This window comes from Catharus ustulatus, chromosome 5 (assembly GCF_009819885.2).
Source record: "Catharus ustulatus isolate bCatUst1 chromosome 5, bCatUst1.pri.v2, whole genome shotgun sequence".
Taxonomy (NCBI): domain Eukaryota; kingdom Metazoa; phylum Chordata; class Aves; order Passeriformes; family Turdidae; genus Catharus; species Catharus ustulatus.
In genome coordinates this window covers 75752204-75770279 of record NC_046225.1, presented here as the reverse complement: position 1 = coordinate 75770279, position 18076 = coordinate 75752204, and the positions used below count along the sequence as shown (strand labels likewise).

Here is an 18076-nt window from a genome sequence, read left to right as displayed (position 1 = left end):
CTCCACACATCCCACAGCGCGGCTCTTCCAGCGCTGCACAAAACTCACAAAAAAAAAACCAAAAAAACCCCCCAACACCACAAACTACAACTCCACCATAAATAAGCTGTGCAGACCGAGCTGGGCAGGAGGATGTGCTCGGTTCCTGCCATCCCAGGCGGGAATACAAACAGCCCTGAGCTGCAGCAGCCGCTTGTTAGCGCTGAAATATCCGCGGCCGCGCTCGTTTGTCTCCTGTCAGCAGCAGCTGCTTATCCAGCACATTTCCCGCTGAATTCCCGGGAAAATGGCCTGGAATTGATGTTCTGACTTTATAAGGAGCTGCTGCAGCTCGTGGAGCGCAGGAAAGGCAGGAAAGGATTAAGTTGGGTCTTATTTATAAGGAGTGAAAGCCATAAATTGTGGGAGGGTTTTAAATCTCGGTGCCCAGGGCAGGAGCTGCTGCTCATCCCTGGTGGTGCCTTCTGTTCTCTGAGCAGACATTCAACACCGTGATTGAAACTCCTGTGGCATCTCTGAGTTCTCTGATAATAAATATAAAGGGGGGGAAAAAAAGGGATTCAGGCTTAAAAAGCTGAAAAAAGTAATTCCATGTATTTTTGCTTTTCTTCAGATATCACTGGGTTTAAACTGTGAGGCATCCGTGTGTTGAGAGGAAAAGCTGAGTGTTTTTTAAAGGAAAGGGTTTTTATGTTTTTAAATTTTTAGGTTTTAAATTTAGGGTTTTTTTAGATTTTTAAACCTCAAGAATAATGGAAATAGAAGGTCATGTTGTCAGCTGGCCTGAGAAGATTCAGGTTCAGGGTGAGGGCAGTGCCCATTTGCACAGGTTTAGGCCTGGCCTAATTCTGTGTGGAGGAGGCAGGAGGAGGGAAGGCTGAGCCAGAAGCTGCTCCTGGGCTTGTTTGGATCCCCTTTGCCATAAATCCTGGGAGAACATTCCCATAGGGAACATCCTGAAGTGCCCCTTCCCTGGGGAAGCCTCTCAGAGCTGCGCTGCTGCCAAGCCCTGATGATGAAATCGCTTCTTCCATCCCAATTTCCCTGTTTGGGGCTCAATTAAGTGACATTTCATCTCATTTGTTTGCTCTTTTTCACCCACTGGTGGTGCCAGTGGTCATTCACTCTCTCCTGAGCAGAAATTGGTGCCCAGGGCAGGTGGGGAAGGAGGGAATCCAGGGGGGCTTGGACAGGCTGGAGAGGTGAGCAGGTGGGAAACTCATGGAGATGATCCTGGAGAAGGGAAAATGCCAGGGAATGCTCAGAGTCCCTGCAGGGGCTCCAGGAGAGCTGGAGAGGGACTGGGGACAAGGGCTGGAGGGACAGGACACAGGGAATGGCTTCACTGGGAAAGGGGAGATTGGGCTGGGATGTGGGCAAGGAATTCCTGCCTGGGAGGGTGGGGAGGGGCTGGGCTGGAATTCCCAGATTTGCTGGGGCTGCCCCTGGATCCCTGGAGTGACCAAGGCCAGGTTGGATCCCCTGGGACAGTGGGAGGTGTCCCTGGCCTGGATGGGGTGGCTCTGGATGGGATTTAAGACCCAACCCAAACCATTCCATGGTTCCCCTGGGGGTGAGAACCCCCAAGGCTTCTCCAAGGGAAACTTCTCCAAATTCCCTCTGGAATTTCCTGCTGATGTGGAGTGTGAGCTACTCCAGGGATTTTCTCCTGCAGTTCCAGGGAGGATCAGGAGCTGCCCCATCCCCTGTGCTCAGCAGGATCCCAGGGCTTGGCTGCTGTGATTTCCCATCCTCTGCTCCCTCTGGGACATCTCAGTGACGCAGTTGAGGACACTTGGAGTGTCCAGCTGGAGCAGAGGGAGGCTCATTGGGATTTTCTCCTCCTGAGGGGCAGCTGTGACAGGGATAGGAGCAGGGCAGGGCTGGAGCTGTGCCAGGGGAGGCTCAGGCTGGAATTCAGGGGAAGATTCCTCACCCAGAGGGTGCCCAGGGAATGGGCACGGCCCCACTGAGCTCCAGGAGAGTTTGGACACCAGGGAGGGATTTTGGGGGGTCTGGGCAGGGTCAGGACTTGGATCCACAATCTGTGGGTCCCTCCTAACTCAGGCTATTCCTGGTTCTTTCAAAACTCCTCAGCCACAGCAAAAACCCGAGTGTCTGTTGGAAGTAATGAAGACAAATCGCAGCCGCGCTTCCCGCAGCTTCCAGAGCTGAGGAATTGGCACAAGAAGGGTTCTAAATAACCCAGCGTGTCAGAAAGGCACAAACAAATGATGAAAAGCAAACAAAAAACCCCAGAGCTCTGCTAAACTTTATGGTTGCCGTGCTTCATCTTCATTTTGGTGCAGGTGTTTGCTGGGAGGTGAGTGATGGGCGCTCCTGGAGATGGAGCACCCTGCCCTGCAACGCACGGCTCCGCTCCTTTTTTAAATAAAAAAAAAACAAAACATTTCTCCCTCCTGCTGAAGATGGATGTGGCCTGAAGATCCAAACCAACTTTGCAGAGCTGGGTAAAAAATAAACCCTTCCCATCAGAGGCATCAAACATTGCCGTGTTGAGATAACGAAACCGGCGACGCCGGGCTGGAACCGCGGCGTAAGCGCCGCGCTTAATCCCAGTTTAAACACGGCTTAAAGAGTCAGTGAGAGCTGCTAGGCCACGCCTTGGTGTCAGGAAAGCGTGTTGAGAGTCTTTTGTGAGTGTTTGAGGACATAATCTCCTGCTGGAGCTGTTCTCAGGGCAGCAGCATGATCCCAGGCGCTGGGATCGTTCCCTGCGGTGTCAGCCGGAGGGTTTGGGCAAAATCCCGCTCCTGAGCCCAAGGATTTCACCACTGGTGGGGGTTTGACTCCTCCTGCAGACCCTCCTGCCATAGAGGGGGTCAGGCTGGGGCTGGGAATGTCCAAGGTTGGACACTGGGGGTTGGAGCCTCCTGCCTGTGGGATGGGATGGGATTTAGGATCCCTTCCCACCCAAGCGTTCCCTGAGAATCAATGGGATCTTGTCTTGCCCTGTTAGGATTTGATGAGAACCCTCAGAGCTCTGAGCACCCCAAAGCTCTCCTGGACTGTCTCCCAATGAGGTCTGACCCTTCCATCAGCCATGGGCACTTCCAGAGGGGATTCCCTTGGGAGGAGGTGGTTGGGAAGTTGAGAGGGAGATCCCATCACGGATGGGACGCGCTGAGGAATTTGGGCTGGACTGGAGAGATTCCTGCTGCCTTTTTTGGGGAATTTGGGCTGGACTGGAGAGATTCCTGCTGCCTTTACTGGGAATTTGGGCTGGACTGGAGAGATTCCTGCTGCCTTTACTGGGAATTTGGGCTGGACTGGAGAGATTCCTGCTGCCTTTATTGAGGAATTTGGGCTGCTCTGGAGAGTTCCCTGCTGCCTTTATTGAGGAATTTGGGCTGGATGGAGAGTTCCCTGCTGCCTTTTCTGGGAATTTGGGCTGGACTGGAGAGTTCCCTGCTGCCTTTATTGAGGAATTTGGGCTGGACTGGAGAGTTCCCTGCTGCCTTTTCTAGGAATTTGGGCTGGACTGGAGAGTTCCCTGCTACCTTTATTGAGGAATTTGGGCTGGACTGAAGAGTTCCCTGCTGCCTTTTCTAGGAATTTGGGCTGGACTGGAGAGTTCCCTGCTGCCTTTACTGGGAATTTGAGCTGGATGGAGAGTTCCCTGCTGCCTTTATTGGGAATTTGGGCTGGACTGGAGAGATTCCCTCCTGCCTTTTCTAGGAATTTGGGCTGCTCTGGAGAGTTCCCTGCTGCCTTTACTGGGGAATTTGGGCTGGACTGGAGAGTTCCCTGCTGCCTTTATTGGGGAATTTGGGCTGGACTGGAGAGATTCCCTGCTGCCTTTTCTGGGGAATTTGGGCTGGCCTGGAGAATTCCCTGCTGCCTTTACTGGGAATTTGGGCTGAGCTGGAGAGTTCCCTGCTGCCTTTACTGGGAATTTGGGCTGGGCTGGAGAGATTCCTGCTGCCTTTTGGGGAATTTGGGCTGGCCTGGAGAGTTCCCTGCTGCCTTTACTGGGAATTTGGGCTGGACTGGAGAGTTCCCTGCTGCCTTTATTGAGGAATTTGGGCTGGTCTAGAGTTTTGTGCTGGTGGCTTTTACTGAGGGGACTGAGCTGGGCTAGAGGAGTTCTCTGGTGGCTTTGACTGGGGAGGTTTGGCTGAGCCAGAGAAGTTCTCTGTTGGATTTAAATGAGGAATTTTGGCTGAGCTGGAGAAGTTCTCTGGTGGCTTTAACTGAGAAATTTGGGCTGGTCTGGAGTTCTCTGGTAGCTTTAAGTGAGGAATTTGGTCTGGTCTAGAGAAGTTTTGTGCTGGGGGCTGAGTTGGAGAAGTTCTGTGATGGATTTACTTGAGGAGGTTGGATTGAGCTGAAGTTTTCTGGCAGCTTTAACTGGGAAGGTTTGGGCTGATCTAGGGAAGTTCAGTGGTGGCTATAGCTGAGGAATTTTGGCTGGGCTGGAGAAATTCTCTGCTGGGTTTACCTGAGCAGGTTGGGCTGGGCTGGAGAAGCCCAGTGCTTACTGTCCCTGCCAGTGGCCCTGGCTGTGCTAACTCATCCTGACAGCACTGTAGATTTAATTAGTAAATGCTAATTTGAGCATTACAGGAAGATTGGCTCAAGACAGGAAAGATGAAATGAAATGAAGAACAAGTAGAAATGAAAACTTTGTGTGTGTGATGTTTAACCCAATGAATGTAGTAAATAATTACTAACCTTCCTAAAAATGATGTATGAGCTCATGTAGCTTGCAATAAATTCAGATTTTGATCAGGAATCTGCCTGTCAGTGTAGCTCACAGTAAATTAAAAATTTTGATCAGGAATCTCCCTGTCTCTCACTGTAGCTTGCAGTAAATTCAGATTTTGACCAGGAGTCTGTCCCAATGAACCCTGACCAGTGTCTGTAGCTCGCAGTAAATTCAGATTTTGATCAGGAACCTCCCTGTCTGTCAGTGTAGATCACAATAAATTCAGATTTTGATCAGGAATCTCCCTGTCTGTCAGTGTAGCTCACAGTAAATTCAAATTTTGATCAGGAATTTCCCTGTCTCTCACTGTAGCTCACAGTAATTCAGATTTTGACCGCAGTCTGTCTGTCCCAGTGAACCCTGACCAGTGTCTGTAGCTTGCAGTAAATTCAGATTTTGATCAGGAACCTCCCTGTCTGTCAGTGTAGCTCACAATAAATTCAGATTTTGACCAGGAGTCTGTCTCAGTGAACCCTGACTAGTGTCTGTAGCTGGCAGTAAATTCAGATTTTGATCAGGAATTTCCCTGTCTCTCACTGTAGCTCACAGTAATTCAGATTTTGACCGCAGTCTGTCTGTCCCAGTGAACCCTGACCAGTGTCCGTTTGTCCTGCAGGGGAAGGTGGCCCAGACCGCCTGCATGTCAGCCTGCAAGCACCTGTCCACATCGCTGCTGCAGCTGCTGCTGGAGGCCGAGGTGAGGCAGCTGACGCTGGGAGCCCTGCAGCAGTTCAACCTGGACGTGGAGGAGTGCGAACGTAAGAGAACAGCCCCAAAGCTGGGTGTGCAAAAACCCAAACCTGAGTGTGCAAAAACCCAAACCTGAGTGTGCCACAAACCCAAACCTGAGTGTGCAAAAACCCAAACCTGAGAGCCACAAACCCAAACCTGAGTGTGCCACAAACCCAAACCTGGCTGTGTCACAGACCCAGGGGGTTCCTGCTCTGCCCAAATCAGGGGTTTGGGGGTTCATTGTTCACCCAAAATGGCTTTGGGCCGTGGGTTTTAGGGGTGGCAGATCAGCTCTTGTTGGTAAAATGGGTTATTTATTGACCAGATAGTAAAAAAGAAATAAGAGGTTTTAATCAAAGTTACTGCAGGGTATAAACAAAAAAAATTTATTAGTGCATTACGTGAAATTATATGTGAAGTTAAGGTATTTATATAAAAATTATATTTATAAATATATTTATATTTATTTTATATTTATATTTATTTTAATTTTTATTTTAATTTTATTTTATTTCGAGTTGTATCTATCTATATCTATATCTATATCATCCATATATCTATATCTATATCTAGCTATATTTCTATGTATTTCTATTTCTAATTTATATTTATATTTATATTTATATTTATATTTATATTTATATTTATATTTATATTTATATTTACAACTCAGCTTATCAAGGTTTTATTTGCAAATGCTGAAGAAATAATCTGGTTAAAGGAGAGGTGAGGTGAATTAAGGAGATTATTTAAATTTTAATTAAAATTATTTAAATATTTAAATCAAGGTGAAATATTTAAATCTTAAAATTAGGTATAGTTTGAAGGTGGTGATGATAATTTTCTTCATATTAGAAGCAGATATGAAGTCAGAAGGAAATCTGTTTATAAACACAATTGATATCAGAAATGGTGAAAAATGTAGAGGTTTAGGCTTCTGGGTTAAAAAAATTAAAAAAAACCCAAAACTGGAGAGGGGAAAAAAAAATCCAAAGATTTTTGCTTTTTTCAGGAAAGGCATTTTTTTCTCAGAGGGTTTCTTGTCTCCCACAACACATTCACAATCCAAAATTTAACAGTGCAATGGGATTTTTGAATTCCTACATGCCCTGCTCTGCTCTTTTTGAAGAGATAAATCCATATAAAAATAGATAATTTGAGAAATACGTGGGTTTTTCATCTCCCCTCTACCTCAGATGTCGTGGAAATCAAACGAACCAACCCAGATTTGGAGGTGGCAGCTGAAAAATCCCAAAGATGGGAAGTGTTTCCCATCTCCATAACGGCTTCCAGCAGTGGCTGAGGGGTTTTTACTCATAAATTCCTCATAAAACGAGCAATTCCATCATCTCCAAAGGCTTTTCGCTGCTGCTTTATGGGAAATGGAAAACGCCCTAAAAATCTGTATTTCAGATTCCATGAAATCCCCTTTTTTTGGTCAGCCCCTCTCCTGGGGATCAGCCAGGCACACACACCCAGATATCTCTGCTGGTTTGAGGAATTCTCCATCCCAAATTCTCAATCCCAAAATGTGCCCACATTCCCCACCTCATTCTCCTGGCTTCTGGGAATTCCCTCCATGGAAATCCTGGGATTTGGGGGAAGTTGGTCCATGGAAATCCTGGGGTTTGTCCATGGAAATCCTGGGATTTGGGGGAAGTTGGTCCATGGAAATCCTGGGATTTGGGGGAAGTTGGTCCATGGAAATCCTGGGATTTGGGGGAAGTTTGTCCATGATGCTGGAGCCATCCTTGGCACAATCCAGAGGACTCCCAGGTGTTTTCCAACCTGTGATCCACCAGGGTTTATTGGGAGTTTGGATATCCCTGAGTGGTGTCTGTCCTGCTGCAGTGCACCAGGAGAAACCTGGATTTTTGGGGAGGAAAAAATGGGAATATTGCAGCAGAGAGATGGGAAGGTTTAAGCAGAACAGATCAGGAGAGGAATGGAATATCCACCCCAGAAGTGATGATCTTTTAATGTGCCTCAAATCCTGGGGTCAGGTTTGGGCTGGAGAATTCCTGAGGGAGCTGGGAAGGGGCTGGAGAATTCCTGAGGGAGCTGGGAAGGGGCTGGAGAATTCCTGAGGGAGCTGGGAGGGCTCAGCCTGGAGAAAAGGAGGCTCAGGGGGCCCTTGTGGCTCTGCACAACTCCCTGCCAGGAGGGGATTTGGGATCTGATCCCAGGGAAAAACAGGACACAGGGAATGGCTCCCAGTGCCAGAGGGCAGGGCTGGATGGGATTTTGGGCAGGAATTGTTCCCTGGCAGGGTGGGCAGGGCTGGTTGGGATTTTGGGCAGGAATTGTTCCCTGGCAGAGTGGGCAGACCCTGGCCCTGGTGCCCAGAGCAGCTGTGGCTGCCCCTGGATCCCTGGAAGGCCAAGTTGGATCCCCAGCCTGGCCAGGGGATGGAAATTCCAGAGCCTCTGGAGCTGTGGTGGGATGGGCACAGTTCACATTTGCTGTGTTGGTGCTGAGTGACCTGAGAGCCTCACACCTGCCAGGACACACACCTGGGATCAGCTGGGGAGATCCTTGACCCAACTTCAATCCAGTGCTGTGGATTCTGTTCCAAACTTCTTTACACACATCTCCAACATCCTTCTGAAGAGATTCCTTTTCTCCAGCTTGAAAACATCTCGTGGTCAACCCCTGAGGAGTCCCTCCCTGGGGCTGGGGGTGTCCTCAGCCCTGCCCATGTCCCATGGCTGGGACCCCTCCTTTCTCCAGGCCCATCTTTGTTCCATCAGAGGAGCGATTGATGGTGAGGGAGAGGAGCTTTCCTTTAATCCAGCCCAGTTCAGAGTGTTTTGGTTGACTCCTCCCTCTCCCACATCTCTCTGAAATTGCCCAGATGGGAAGGAGCTTTGGGAGCTGTAATGGGGAACAGCTTCAGGGCTGTGTGGGAGTGTGGGGAGAAGGAGAAGCTCAGGGTGGAAACTGGGAGAGGGAGAAGCTCAGTGTGGGAATTGGGATCTTCCCTCTGTTCCTCTTGCCTCGATTCTGGGAAATTTCTCCCTTTTTTCCCACCTGTGAGCTTCTCCAGAGCCCGTGCATGGGTTTGTTCCTCAGCCTCGGTGTCCTCAGGGGTCACTTTGTTCCTGTGGGTATGGAACAGGAGATCCCATCACTTGGCTTTTCTGAGATGGCCTTCCCAGGCTTTATCCAAGGCTTTACCCAAGGCTTTGCCCAAGGCTTTATCCAAGGCTGTATCCCATCACTTTGGCTTTTCTGGGATGGCCTTCTAAGGCTTTATCCAAGGCTTTATCCAAGGTTTTATCCAAGGCTTTATCCCATCACTTGGCTTTTCTGGGATGGCCTTCCAAGGCTTTATCCAATGCTTTATCCAAGGCTTTATCCAAGACTTTATCCAATGCTTTATCCCATCACTTTGGCGTTTCTGGAATGGCCTTCCAAGGCTTTATCCAAGGTTTATCCAAAGCTTTATCCAAGGCTTTATCCCATCACTTGGCTTTTCTGGGATGGCCTTCCCAGGCTTTATCCAAGGCTTTATCCAATACTTTATCCAAGGTTTTATTCAAGGCTTTATCCAAGGCTTTATCCCATCACCTGGCTTTTCTAGGACAACTTTCCAAGGCTTTATCCCATCACTTTGGCTTTTCTAGGATTTATCACTTGGCTTTTCTAGGACAGTATTCCAAGACTTTATCCAAAGCTTTATCCCATCAGTTGGCTTTTCCAAAAGCTTTATCCAAGGAATCCCCATCACTTGGCCTTTCTGGGATGGCCTTCCAAGGCTTTATCCAAGGCTTTATCCCATCACTTGGCTTTTCTAGGACAACTTTCCAAGGCTTTATCCCATCACTTTGGCTTTTCTAGGATTTATCACTTGGCTTTTCCAAGGCTTTATCCATGAAGCTCCCATCACTTTGGCTTTTCTGGGATGGCCTTCCAAGGCTTTATCCAAGGCTTTATCCAAGGCTTTATCCAAGGTTTTATCCAAGGTTCTATCCAAGGTTTTATCCAAGGCTTTCTCCCAGCACTTGGCTTTTCTAGGACAACTTTCCAAGGCTTTATCCCATCACTTTGGCTTTTCTAGGATTTATCACTTGGCTTTTCCAAGGCTTTATCCAAGGAGCTCCCATCACTTGGCTTTTCTAAGATGGCCTTCCAAGGTTTTATCCAAGGTTTTATCAAAGGCTTTATCCCATCACTTTGGCTTTTCTGGGATGGCCTTCCAAGGTTTTATCCAAGGCTTTATCCCATCACTTTGGCTTTTCTAGGATGGCCTTCCAAGGTTTTATCCAAGGTTTTATCCAAGGCTTTATCCCATCACTTTGGCTTTTCTGGGATGGCATTCCAAGGTTTTATCCAAGGCTTTATCCCATCACTTGGCTTTTCTAGGATTTATCACTTGGCTTTTCTAGGACAGCATTCCAAGGCTTTATCCAAAGCTTTATCCCATCACTTGGCTTTTCTGGGATCTATCACTTGGCTTTTCCAAGGCTTTTTCCAAGGAGGATGACTTGAAGATCTCCATCCTTCCTGGAGGAATCCTGGGATGCTCCATTCCCCAGATCCCATCCATGGCCACGAGCAGATCCGTCCGCGTTCCGTTCGCTGGGAGCTGCTCCAGCCTCCATCCCGGCGGTGCCATCAGGAATCCCGTGTACCTCAGAGGGAATCTTGCCCCCAGGTGATGTTTTTGAGGGATGAAGTCGCGGGCTGGGTCCGTCCTTGCTGCTCAATCCGTGCAAGGCCCCGTCCCCGCGTGCGCAGCCGCGCCGGCGGCACCCGGAGCCATCCCCCCGTGGGCTGTAATTAATTAATTTACAGTGGATGTCTCTTTTCTGCCGTGCCTTTGAACTCTTTATTCTTTGTGCATTGTAAAGGGCTTAACGGTTCCTGTTCCTTGATTCTTTCATCAGTGAAATGTTTTGGAAGAGAGGTTGGAGTCCCCCTGTGACCTGCCCTGGGTGGCCCAAGCCTGTAGACCTTGCAAAGACATTACTTTTTTGGCCTGAACACAAACCCCTCAAACCTTTAGCCTGGCTAAATGCTTTGTACAAACGGCTGCATACTGATCTGCTCTATTCTGCGGTGATTTTCTGCTCAAGGGGCTGCTCTGTAGGTTTGCTTGCTCTGTTTGCCACTTGCCTTGGGCGTGAAGAGGGCACAACAAACGGAGCCGACAGTGCTGGGGCCAACGCCGCGCTCGGCTGTTCCAAAAAATTATCCTGAAATCTGCTTGAAGAGATTAAACCCAAGAACCTCTAAAGCTCCGCTCTGCTCTTTGTTTCTCCCTTTTTGCTCCGAGACTTTGTTCATTCCTCCCTCAGAATGAGCTGGTGGCATTGGTATGTAAAGTGTGACCTGCGATTGCAGGAGGTGCGGCTCCTTCTGCTGCAGCCCAGGGGAAGCATTGCATTCATTCCTGCAGCCCGGGGCTCCTGCAGCTTCTCCGAGCGTCTGGGCCGAATTCCTGCTCTCCTTTCTTCTGGGATATGAAAAATATCAGCTCCTACTTCATTCCTCCTTGCACACAAAAAATATCGTATCAGTTCCTGTACAATTTCTTCTGGAAAACAAAAAAATATCAGGTCCTGCATTATTTCTCCTTGGACACAAAAAATATCAGGTCCTATGTTATTTCTTCTGGAACACAAAAAAATATCAGCTCCTATACCTTTTCTTCTGGAGCACAAAGAATATCAGGTCCTGCATTATTTCTCCTTGGACACAAAAATATCAGGTCCTACATTATTTCTTCTGGAACACAAAGAATATCAGCTCCCATACCATTTCTTCTGGAAAACAAAAAATATCAGGTCCTACATAATTTCTTCTGGAACGCAAAAAATATCAGGTATTACATAATTTCTTCTGGAACACAAAAAAATATCAGCTCCTATACCTTTTCTTTTGGAGCACAAATATCAGCTCTTCTATCATTTCTACCATTTCTTCTTGGACACAAAGAATATCAGCTCCTACATTATTTTTCCTTGGACACAAAGAATATCAGCTCCTACATAATTTCTCCTTGGACACAAACACTCTCAGCTCCTACATTATTTCTCCTTGAACACAAAAATATCAGCTCCTACATAATTTCTTCTGGAGCACAAAGAATATCAGGTCCTACATAATTTCTTCTGGAGCACAAATATCACCTCCTATATATTTTTTTGTGGAACACAGAGAGTATCAGCTCGGATGCCACTTCCCTTTTTGGATGTCAGTCATAGAATCCCAGAATTGTAAAATTTGGGATGGAAGGGACCCTAAAGATGATCTCATTCCAGCCATGGGCAGGATCACCTTTCTCTGGAAGGTTCCAGAGCATTGTTAATTCAGCATTTTGATGAAAATTGCAGCTTAAACCAGGGTTGGATCAATGTGTGACCATCCTAAGTTTTGAAGTGTCACCCCATAACTCTCCCAGCCTTCCTCCAGTGGGTTCCTGAGGAATCACTGATTGGTTTGGGATGGAAAAGACCTTAAAAGCCATCCAGTTTGGGATGGAAAAGGCCTTAAAAGCCATCCATGGGCAGGGAACCATGGGAAGAGACAATGGGCAGAGACAGCCAAAGGTGAGCTGCTAAGGAGCAGCTGGGTCTTGGGATGAAATCTCACTTGGGATGAAATCTTTTTTGGGATAAAGTCTGTCTTGGGATGAAGTCTCTTTTGGGATAAAGTCTGTCATGGGATGAAATCTCTTTTGGGATGAAGTCTATCTTGGGATAAAATCTTTTTTGGGATACAAAGTCTGTCTTGGGATGAAATCTCTCTTGGGATGAAATCTCTTCTGGGATAAAGTCTGTCTTGGGATGAAATCTCTTTTGGGATGAAGTCTGTCTTGGGATAAAATCTTTTTTAAGATAAAATTTATCTTGGGATGAAATCTGTCATGGGATGAAATCTCTTTTGGGATAAAGTCTGTCTTGGGATGAAATCTCTCTTGGGATTAAGTCTGTTTTGGGATGAAATCTCTCTTTGGATGAAATCTTTTTTGGGATATAAAGTCTGTCTTGGGATGAAATCTGTCATGGGATGAAGTCTCTTTTGGAATTAAGTTTGTCTTGGGATGAAATCTCTTCTGGGATAAAGTCTGTCTTGGGATGAAATCTGTCTTGGGATGAAATCTCTTTTGGGATGAAGTCTGTTTTGGGATGAAATCTGTCATGGGATTAAATCTCTTTTGGGATAAAGTCTGTCAAGGGATGAAGTCTCTTTTGGGATAAAGGCTGTCTTGAGATAAAATCTTTTTTAGGATGAAATTTGTCTTGGGATGAAGTTTGTCTTGGGATGAAATCTCTTTTGGTGTAATGAAGTCTGTCTTGGGATGAAATCTCTCTTGGGATGAAATCTCTTTTGGGATGAAGTCTGTCTTGGGATAAAAGCTGCTTTGGGATGAAATCTGCCTTGAGATGAAATCTGTCTTGGGTTGCTCACAAGCAGCTGACAGCGGTGATAAATTCCCCAGCCTTGTGAGAACAGTCACAGGCATTTTCTCATGAGGATTTGAAGTTCATGCTTTGGGGAGGATCCGAAATTTCCCAACTCCCTGTGTGCTCCTAAATAGATGCTGAACAGCTGCGGGGCCCTTGATCCAAAATAGAAACCCGCTTTCCTCGCAGTCCTTCCAGGGTTTCTCTTCCAGGATTTCTCCAGCTGTAATCAGGACCCCATCCTGGGAGAGCAGCACTTCATGGTTGGGTTCCTCAACCCAGGGACATCTCCTGAGCCACCCAGGGGAGTTTCACTCTTGAGAAGGTGCTCAAGCACCATTTCTCACTCCTAAACATCCTTAGTTTCTCAGGTACTGTGCTTTTCCCAAGTGGGGTGTGTTAGGATTGATGTGGCTTTCGGGAGAATTGTTCCAGATGGGACAGTGGGGTGTAGAGGGGCTGTGTAAAGATGATTTATCCCTTGCAGATCAGAGTCAGAGGGTTTGGGTTGATCCTCCCTCCCTGCTGGCTCGGGCAGGCTGCAGTCAAATTTTACAGCAAACCTACATTAAAATGCTTTCGCAGTTAGGATTAATTAAAACAGTTTCTGAGGCACACATGTGAAGTCACTTTGGGCTCTTTGCACCCGGAATTCTGCGGGGTTGGTCAGTGGGATTGGCTGGAGCTGAGGAGCTCTGATCTCAAGGAATCATGGAATGGTTTGGGTGGGAAGGGACCCTAAAAATCCCAATGTCATGTTCAGGGACACCTTCCCTGTCCCAGAGTGCTCCAAATCCCAGTGTCCAACCTGGCCTGGGACACTTCCAGGGATCCAGGGGCAGCCACAGCTCCTCTGGGAACCTGTACCAGGACCTCACACCCTCCCAGGGAAGAGGAAAGAACTTCCTCCTGTTCATCCCAGTCCAGTCCCATCCTGTGCAGAGCCCCAAAGGCACAACCATGGATGGCTCCTGCTCGCTTTGGTTTGTGCTTTTCCTATCCAAAATCAAAATATGAGCAGTCACATCCATAATTTCTCTTTTTTTATTATTTTATTTCTCATTTTGAGTCATAGCTTCAGAGGAAAGCGATGATTTCCCAGCCGTGTTTGCTCTTGTCCTGCAGCCGTTGTCACTTGAGTGATCGCTGCAAAGATGAGCGATGGTTTCAATCTCAAACCTCTTCTGGCATCTGAGACTATTAAAAAGCAGAGTCTGGGAAGGGTCCCCTGTGCCCCTGGAGGTGCCTGTGTCTGGCTTGAAGGATGTTCTCCATCCCAAGGTTTTAATGGAAGGTGGAGCAAGGGAGCTGATTAATAACCCCGAAATGAGGGACAGGGCTGAATCCTGGTGTTCCACTCATTAATCTCCTCCTGTTAGAGCCAAGGGGCTGCTCTGTGATTGGGCTGCTCTAGGAGAGCTTTGGAAACGGGAGGGTGATGATTTATGCTCCTGATTTTGTGGCCTTGGCTTGGAAACAGGAAAACTTTTGGGAGGATGAGTGTTCGAGGTGGGGAACACCTGGCATGGAATGGCTTTGTGCATTGGCACCTCTGATCAGTCCTGGGGACAGAAGGCAAAATCCTCCTTCCACATGGCCCAGCCATCCCCAATCCTCATCTCTGCAGGGCTTTAGGAGCTGTTGGAGGGTTCCTGTAGGGCAAAAACCAGGATCAATGGGCTACAATGGGCCATTAACTAAGAAATCTCCACTTGGGGTGTACTCCCCTCCTTTCTCCCTTTTTGCCATCACACCTGGCTTCATCCCAAGGGAACATTTAATTCCTCCAGTGCCTGCAGGAGCCACACAGCATTGAGTTGTGGCCTCACAAACCAGATCCCAGAGTAGCACAGAGATGAAGCTGTAACTGCTGAGGGTGAAAATGAAGTGAAGTTGGGCAGAACCAACCTCAAAAAGACGCCCTCGGATGCGTGCAGGCGTCGGCTCCGTGAGCATTCCCAAGGAAAAGCTGCTGAATGCCATGGAAGGACCAAGGTCCTCTAACATGGATCCATTCAAGCCCCCTCAGCGGTTTTTTTTGGTTTAAAGAATGGATTAGGAGAAAAAATGAGCGACCAAAGTATGGAATTTTTGGCCAGATTAGCCTGGAAGGAGATAAATGTGGCCTTGGAAATATTCTCTTCGCTTTAGGAGCCAACGTTATTCAGTTGTCAGATGTCTTCATCCACCAGAAATAAAAATGCCACCCAACGGCCGCGTTGGGGCTGACCAAGAGGCGCCATCACCAGATCATGCAAATAATCTGCTGCCTGATAATTAATGGCGCGGCCGGGCATATTTTTTTGATGAATGCTCGTGGAGCCTGGTGACAGGCGTGAAATTAGAAAATTCCTTCAGCGCCCTAAAATATAAATAGCTTTCGGAACTGAAAAGAGTTTCACAGCTGAAGATTTTATTGTGTCGAGAGGAAAAACTTTTCCACCCCCATCCCCCCCTTTCTTCTGGGCGAGTTGTTTGTCCGTTCACAAAACAAATACTCTGGAGCCCAGTGCGGCTCATGGGAATAAATTTCAGGTCGAATTAGTACAGTTTCCTTGCTGTCAGGACGGTGGAATTAATGGTGTTTTGATGACACGAATTTTGAAGGGCGAACAAAGACGCTGAAGGGAGGGAGACATGACTCCTTAGAAGCGCGGTCCTCCTCTCCCCCAGCCTCTCTTGTCTTCCCTGTCATCCGTCTGCCAATCTCCCTGTCCATGGTTAGTTAAAGGCGCTTTTTATCCTCTTTTCTTTCCCACAGAGTTTGCCAGATCCGGCCCAGTGCCTGGGTTCCAAGGGGACACGCTGCAGTTGGCCTTCATCGACTTGAGACAAGTAAGTCTTTGTGTTTTTGTTTTTTGTTTTGCTTTTAAGATGTGTGACTGAAGACCATCAGGTCTTAAGGGAAGGGAGAGGAGGGGAAACGGCGTCAGTGATTTACGCCAGAGACCTATATTTCCCCCCTCCTCCTCCTCCTCCTGCTGTCGTCCCTCGAAGCCACCTCCTTCCCCAGCGCTCCTGGAGGTGGTGGTGGAGGTGAAAAGGGCTGGTGGAAAGGGGCGAGGGAGAAAGCCAGGCCTGACCCTGGCCAGCGGGGCCATTGTGCTGCCGTTGGCTCACCAGGGACCGCGGCGGCTCCGCGGCCGACGCCGAGCAGGTGCTGGGAACAGAGAGAGCAGTGATGCACAGCCCGCCCGCCTCGGGGACCTTTGTTCCCAGAGAACGCCCACGGAGGGATTTGCATTCCCCTGTGTCCCCTCTCTGTGTCCCCTCTCCGTGTCCCCCCCCGGCCAGCAGTGACAAAGTGGCTCTTGGGGAAGATGGTTGGGCGAGGCTCCACCCGTCGGTGGCCACCTCTGGAGGGGGCCCCGTGGCAGCCAAGTTGACCATGGCAGGTACTGAGGCCTTTGTGGGGCTTTGGCAGCCAATTTTGGGAAAAGGGCCGTTCCGGGGAGCCGTTTGTTTGGGGAGAAATGGGCATTATTGATACGGCCAGCCGGGGGAGAAGTGAGGTGGTCCTGTCATCTCTTGGCACCGAAGATGGATGGGTCGGAGAGAAAGTCTGAATGAAGTAAGACTCAATGACTGATGCTTCTCTCCTATTAAAACAATCTTTTTTTGTCTGTTAAACCCCCCTGGCTTTGTCCCTGCTGCCATCATGATGCAGTGCCTCTTGTTCGCGGGGTTGACGTCGTTTGCATTCTGAAAACTTTCGGGTGCCGAGGGTATTTCTTAAATCTGCATAATCCCTTGTATCGATGATCTTGCCCTTGCTCTGGAGCCGCTTTCAACCCGCCAGGGTTTGAGCCCTCCTCAGAATCCAATTGATGTGCAGGGAGCCATCTGTCATCCCATGACACTTGTGTTAACTTTAATAACATCAGCACGCCGCTCCTCCCGCCAGGATCTGCCAGATTTGTTTGCAGAAGGGTCCCGGCAGCTCCGTGGAGAGGTGTGCGTTATCACCAGGCTGCCCTGACACTTTTATCTTCATTAGCTGCTTGGCACTTTATTGACTGTGAGGAAACGTGGAGGCCTTGGGCCTTTTCCAAGCTGCAGGCCGTGGATGTGGGGATTTTGGGGAGGGAAGGTGGGAGGAATGAAATGCCTGGAGATGGTGAGGTGGAGCCAGTGAAGTTTGTGTGGTTCATGAGCAGCCCAAGGGACTCAGTTGGGTGAGGAGGAAGAGGAGCAGGAGCCTCCTCAGTCCTTCCTCCCCTGCCCCATGGGTGGCTTTGGACACAGAGGTTTTGTCTTTGCTTCAGGAGGTGCTCCCCCAGTTTGGTTCTTGCATTTAAAAGCAGCAGAACCTCCAGGCTGGGTTGGACAAGGGTTGGAGCAGCCCTGGGATGGTGGGAGTGGGTGGCACTGGGTGATCTGTGAGACCCCTTCCCTCCAAACCATCCCAGGAGTCTGGGAATACATGGTGAGAAAGGGGAGATGGAGGTTCCAGGTGAGGATCTGGGTGATCTATGAGACCCTGTCCTTCCCAAACCATCCCAGGAGTCTGGGAATACACAGGGAAAAAGGGAAGATGCACATTCCAGGTGAGGATCTGGCTGATTTTTAAGACCCTGTCCTTCCCAGACCATCCCAGGGTTCTGGGAATACATGGTGAGAAAGGGGAGATGCTGGTTCCAGGTGAGGATCTGGCTGATTTTTAAGACCCTGTCCTTCCCAAACCATCCCAGGATTCTGGGAATACACAAGTTCCAGGTGAGGATCTGGATGATATTTTAGACTCCTTCCCTCCCAAACCATCCCAGGAGTCTGGGAATACACAAGGAGAAAAGGGAGATGGAGGTTCCAGGTGGGGATCTGGGTGATCTTTGAGATCCCTTCCCTCCAAACCATCCCAGGATTCTGGGAATACACAAGTTCCAGGTGAGGATCTGGATGATTTTTTTAGACCCCTTCCCTCCCATACCATCCCAGGATTCTGGGAATACACGAGGAGAAAAGGGAAGATGCACATTCCAGGTGAGGATCTGGCTGATTTTTAAGACCCTGTCCTTCCCAGACCATCCCAGGATTCTGGGAATACACCAGGAGAAAAGGGAATACACAAGTTCCAGGTGAGGATCTGGCTGATCTTTGAGACCCCTTCCCTCCCAAACCATCCCAGGATTCTGGGAATACATGGTGAGAAAAGGGAGATGCAGGTTCCAGGTGAGGATCTGGGTGATCTATGAGATCCCTTCCC

General features: G+C 48.5%; 1 protein-coding gene across 1 annotated transcript in view; it reads left to right on the top strand.

Moving 5' to 3' along the window:
* EXOC6B (exocyst complex component 6B) overlaps positions 1–18076 on the top strand; it is a 287927-nt gene that overhangs the window by 203096 nt on the left and 66755 nt on the right. Inside the window, 2 exon segments of the mRNA XM_033060798.1 lie at positions 5346–5487; positions 15635–15708. Coding sequence (XP_032916689.1) covers positions 5346–5487; positions 15635–15708 — 216 coding nt within the window.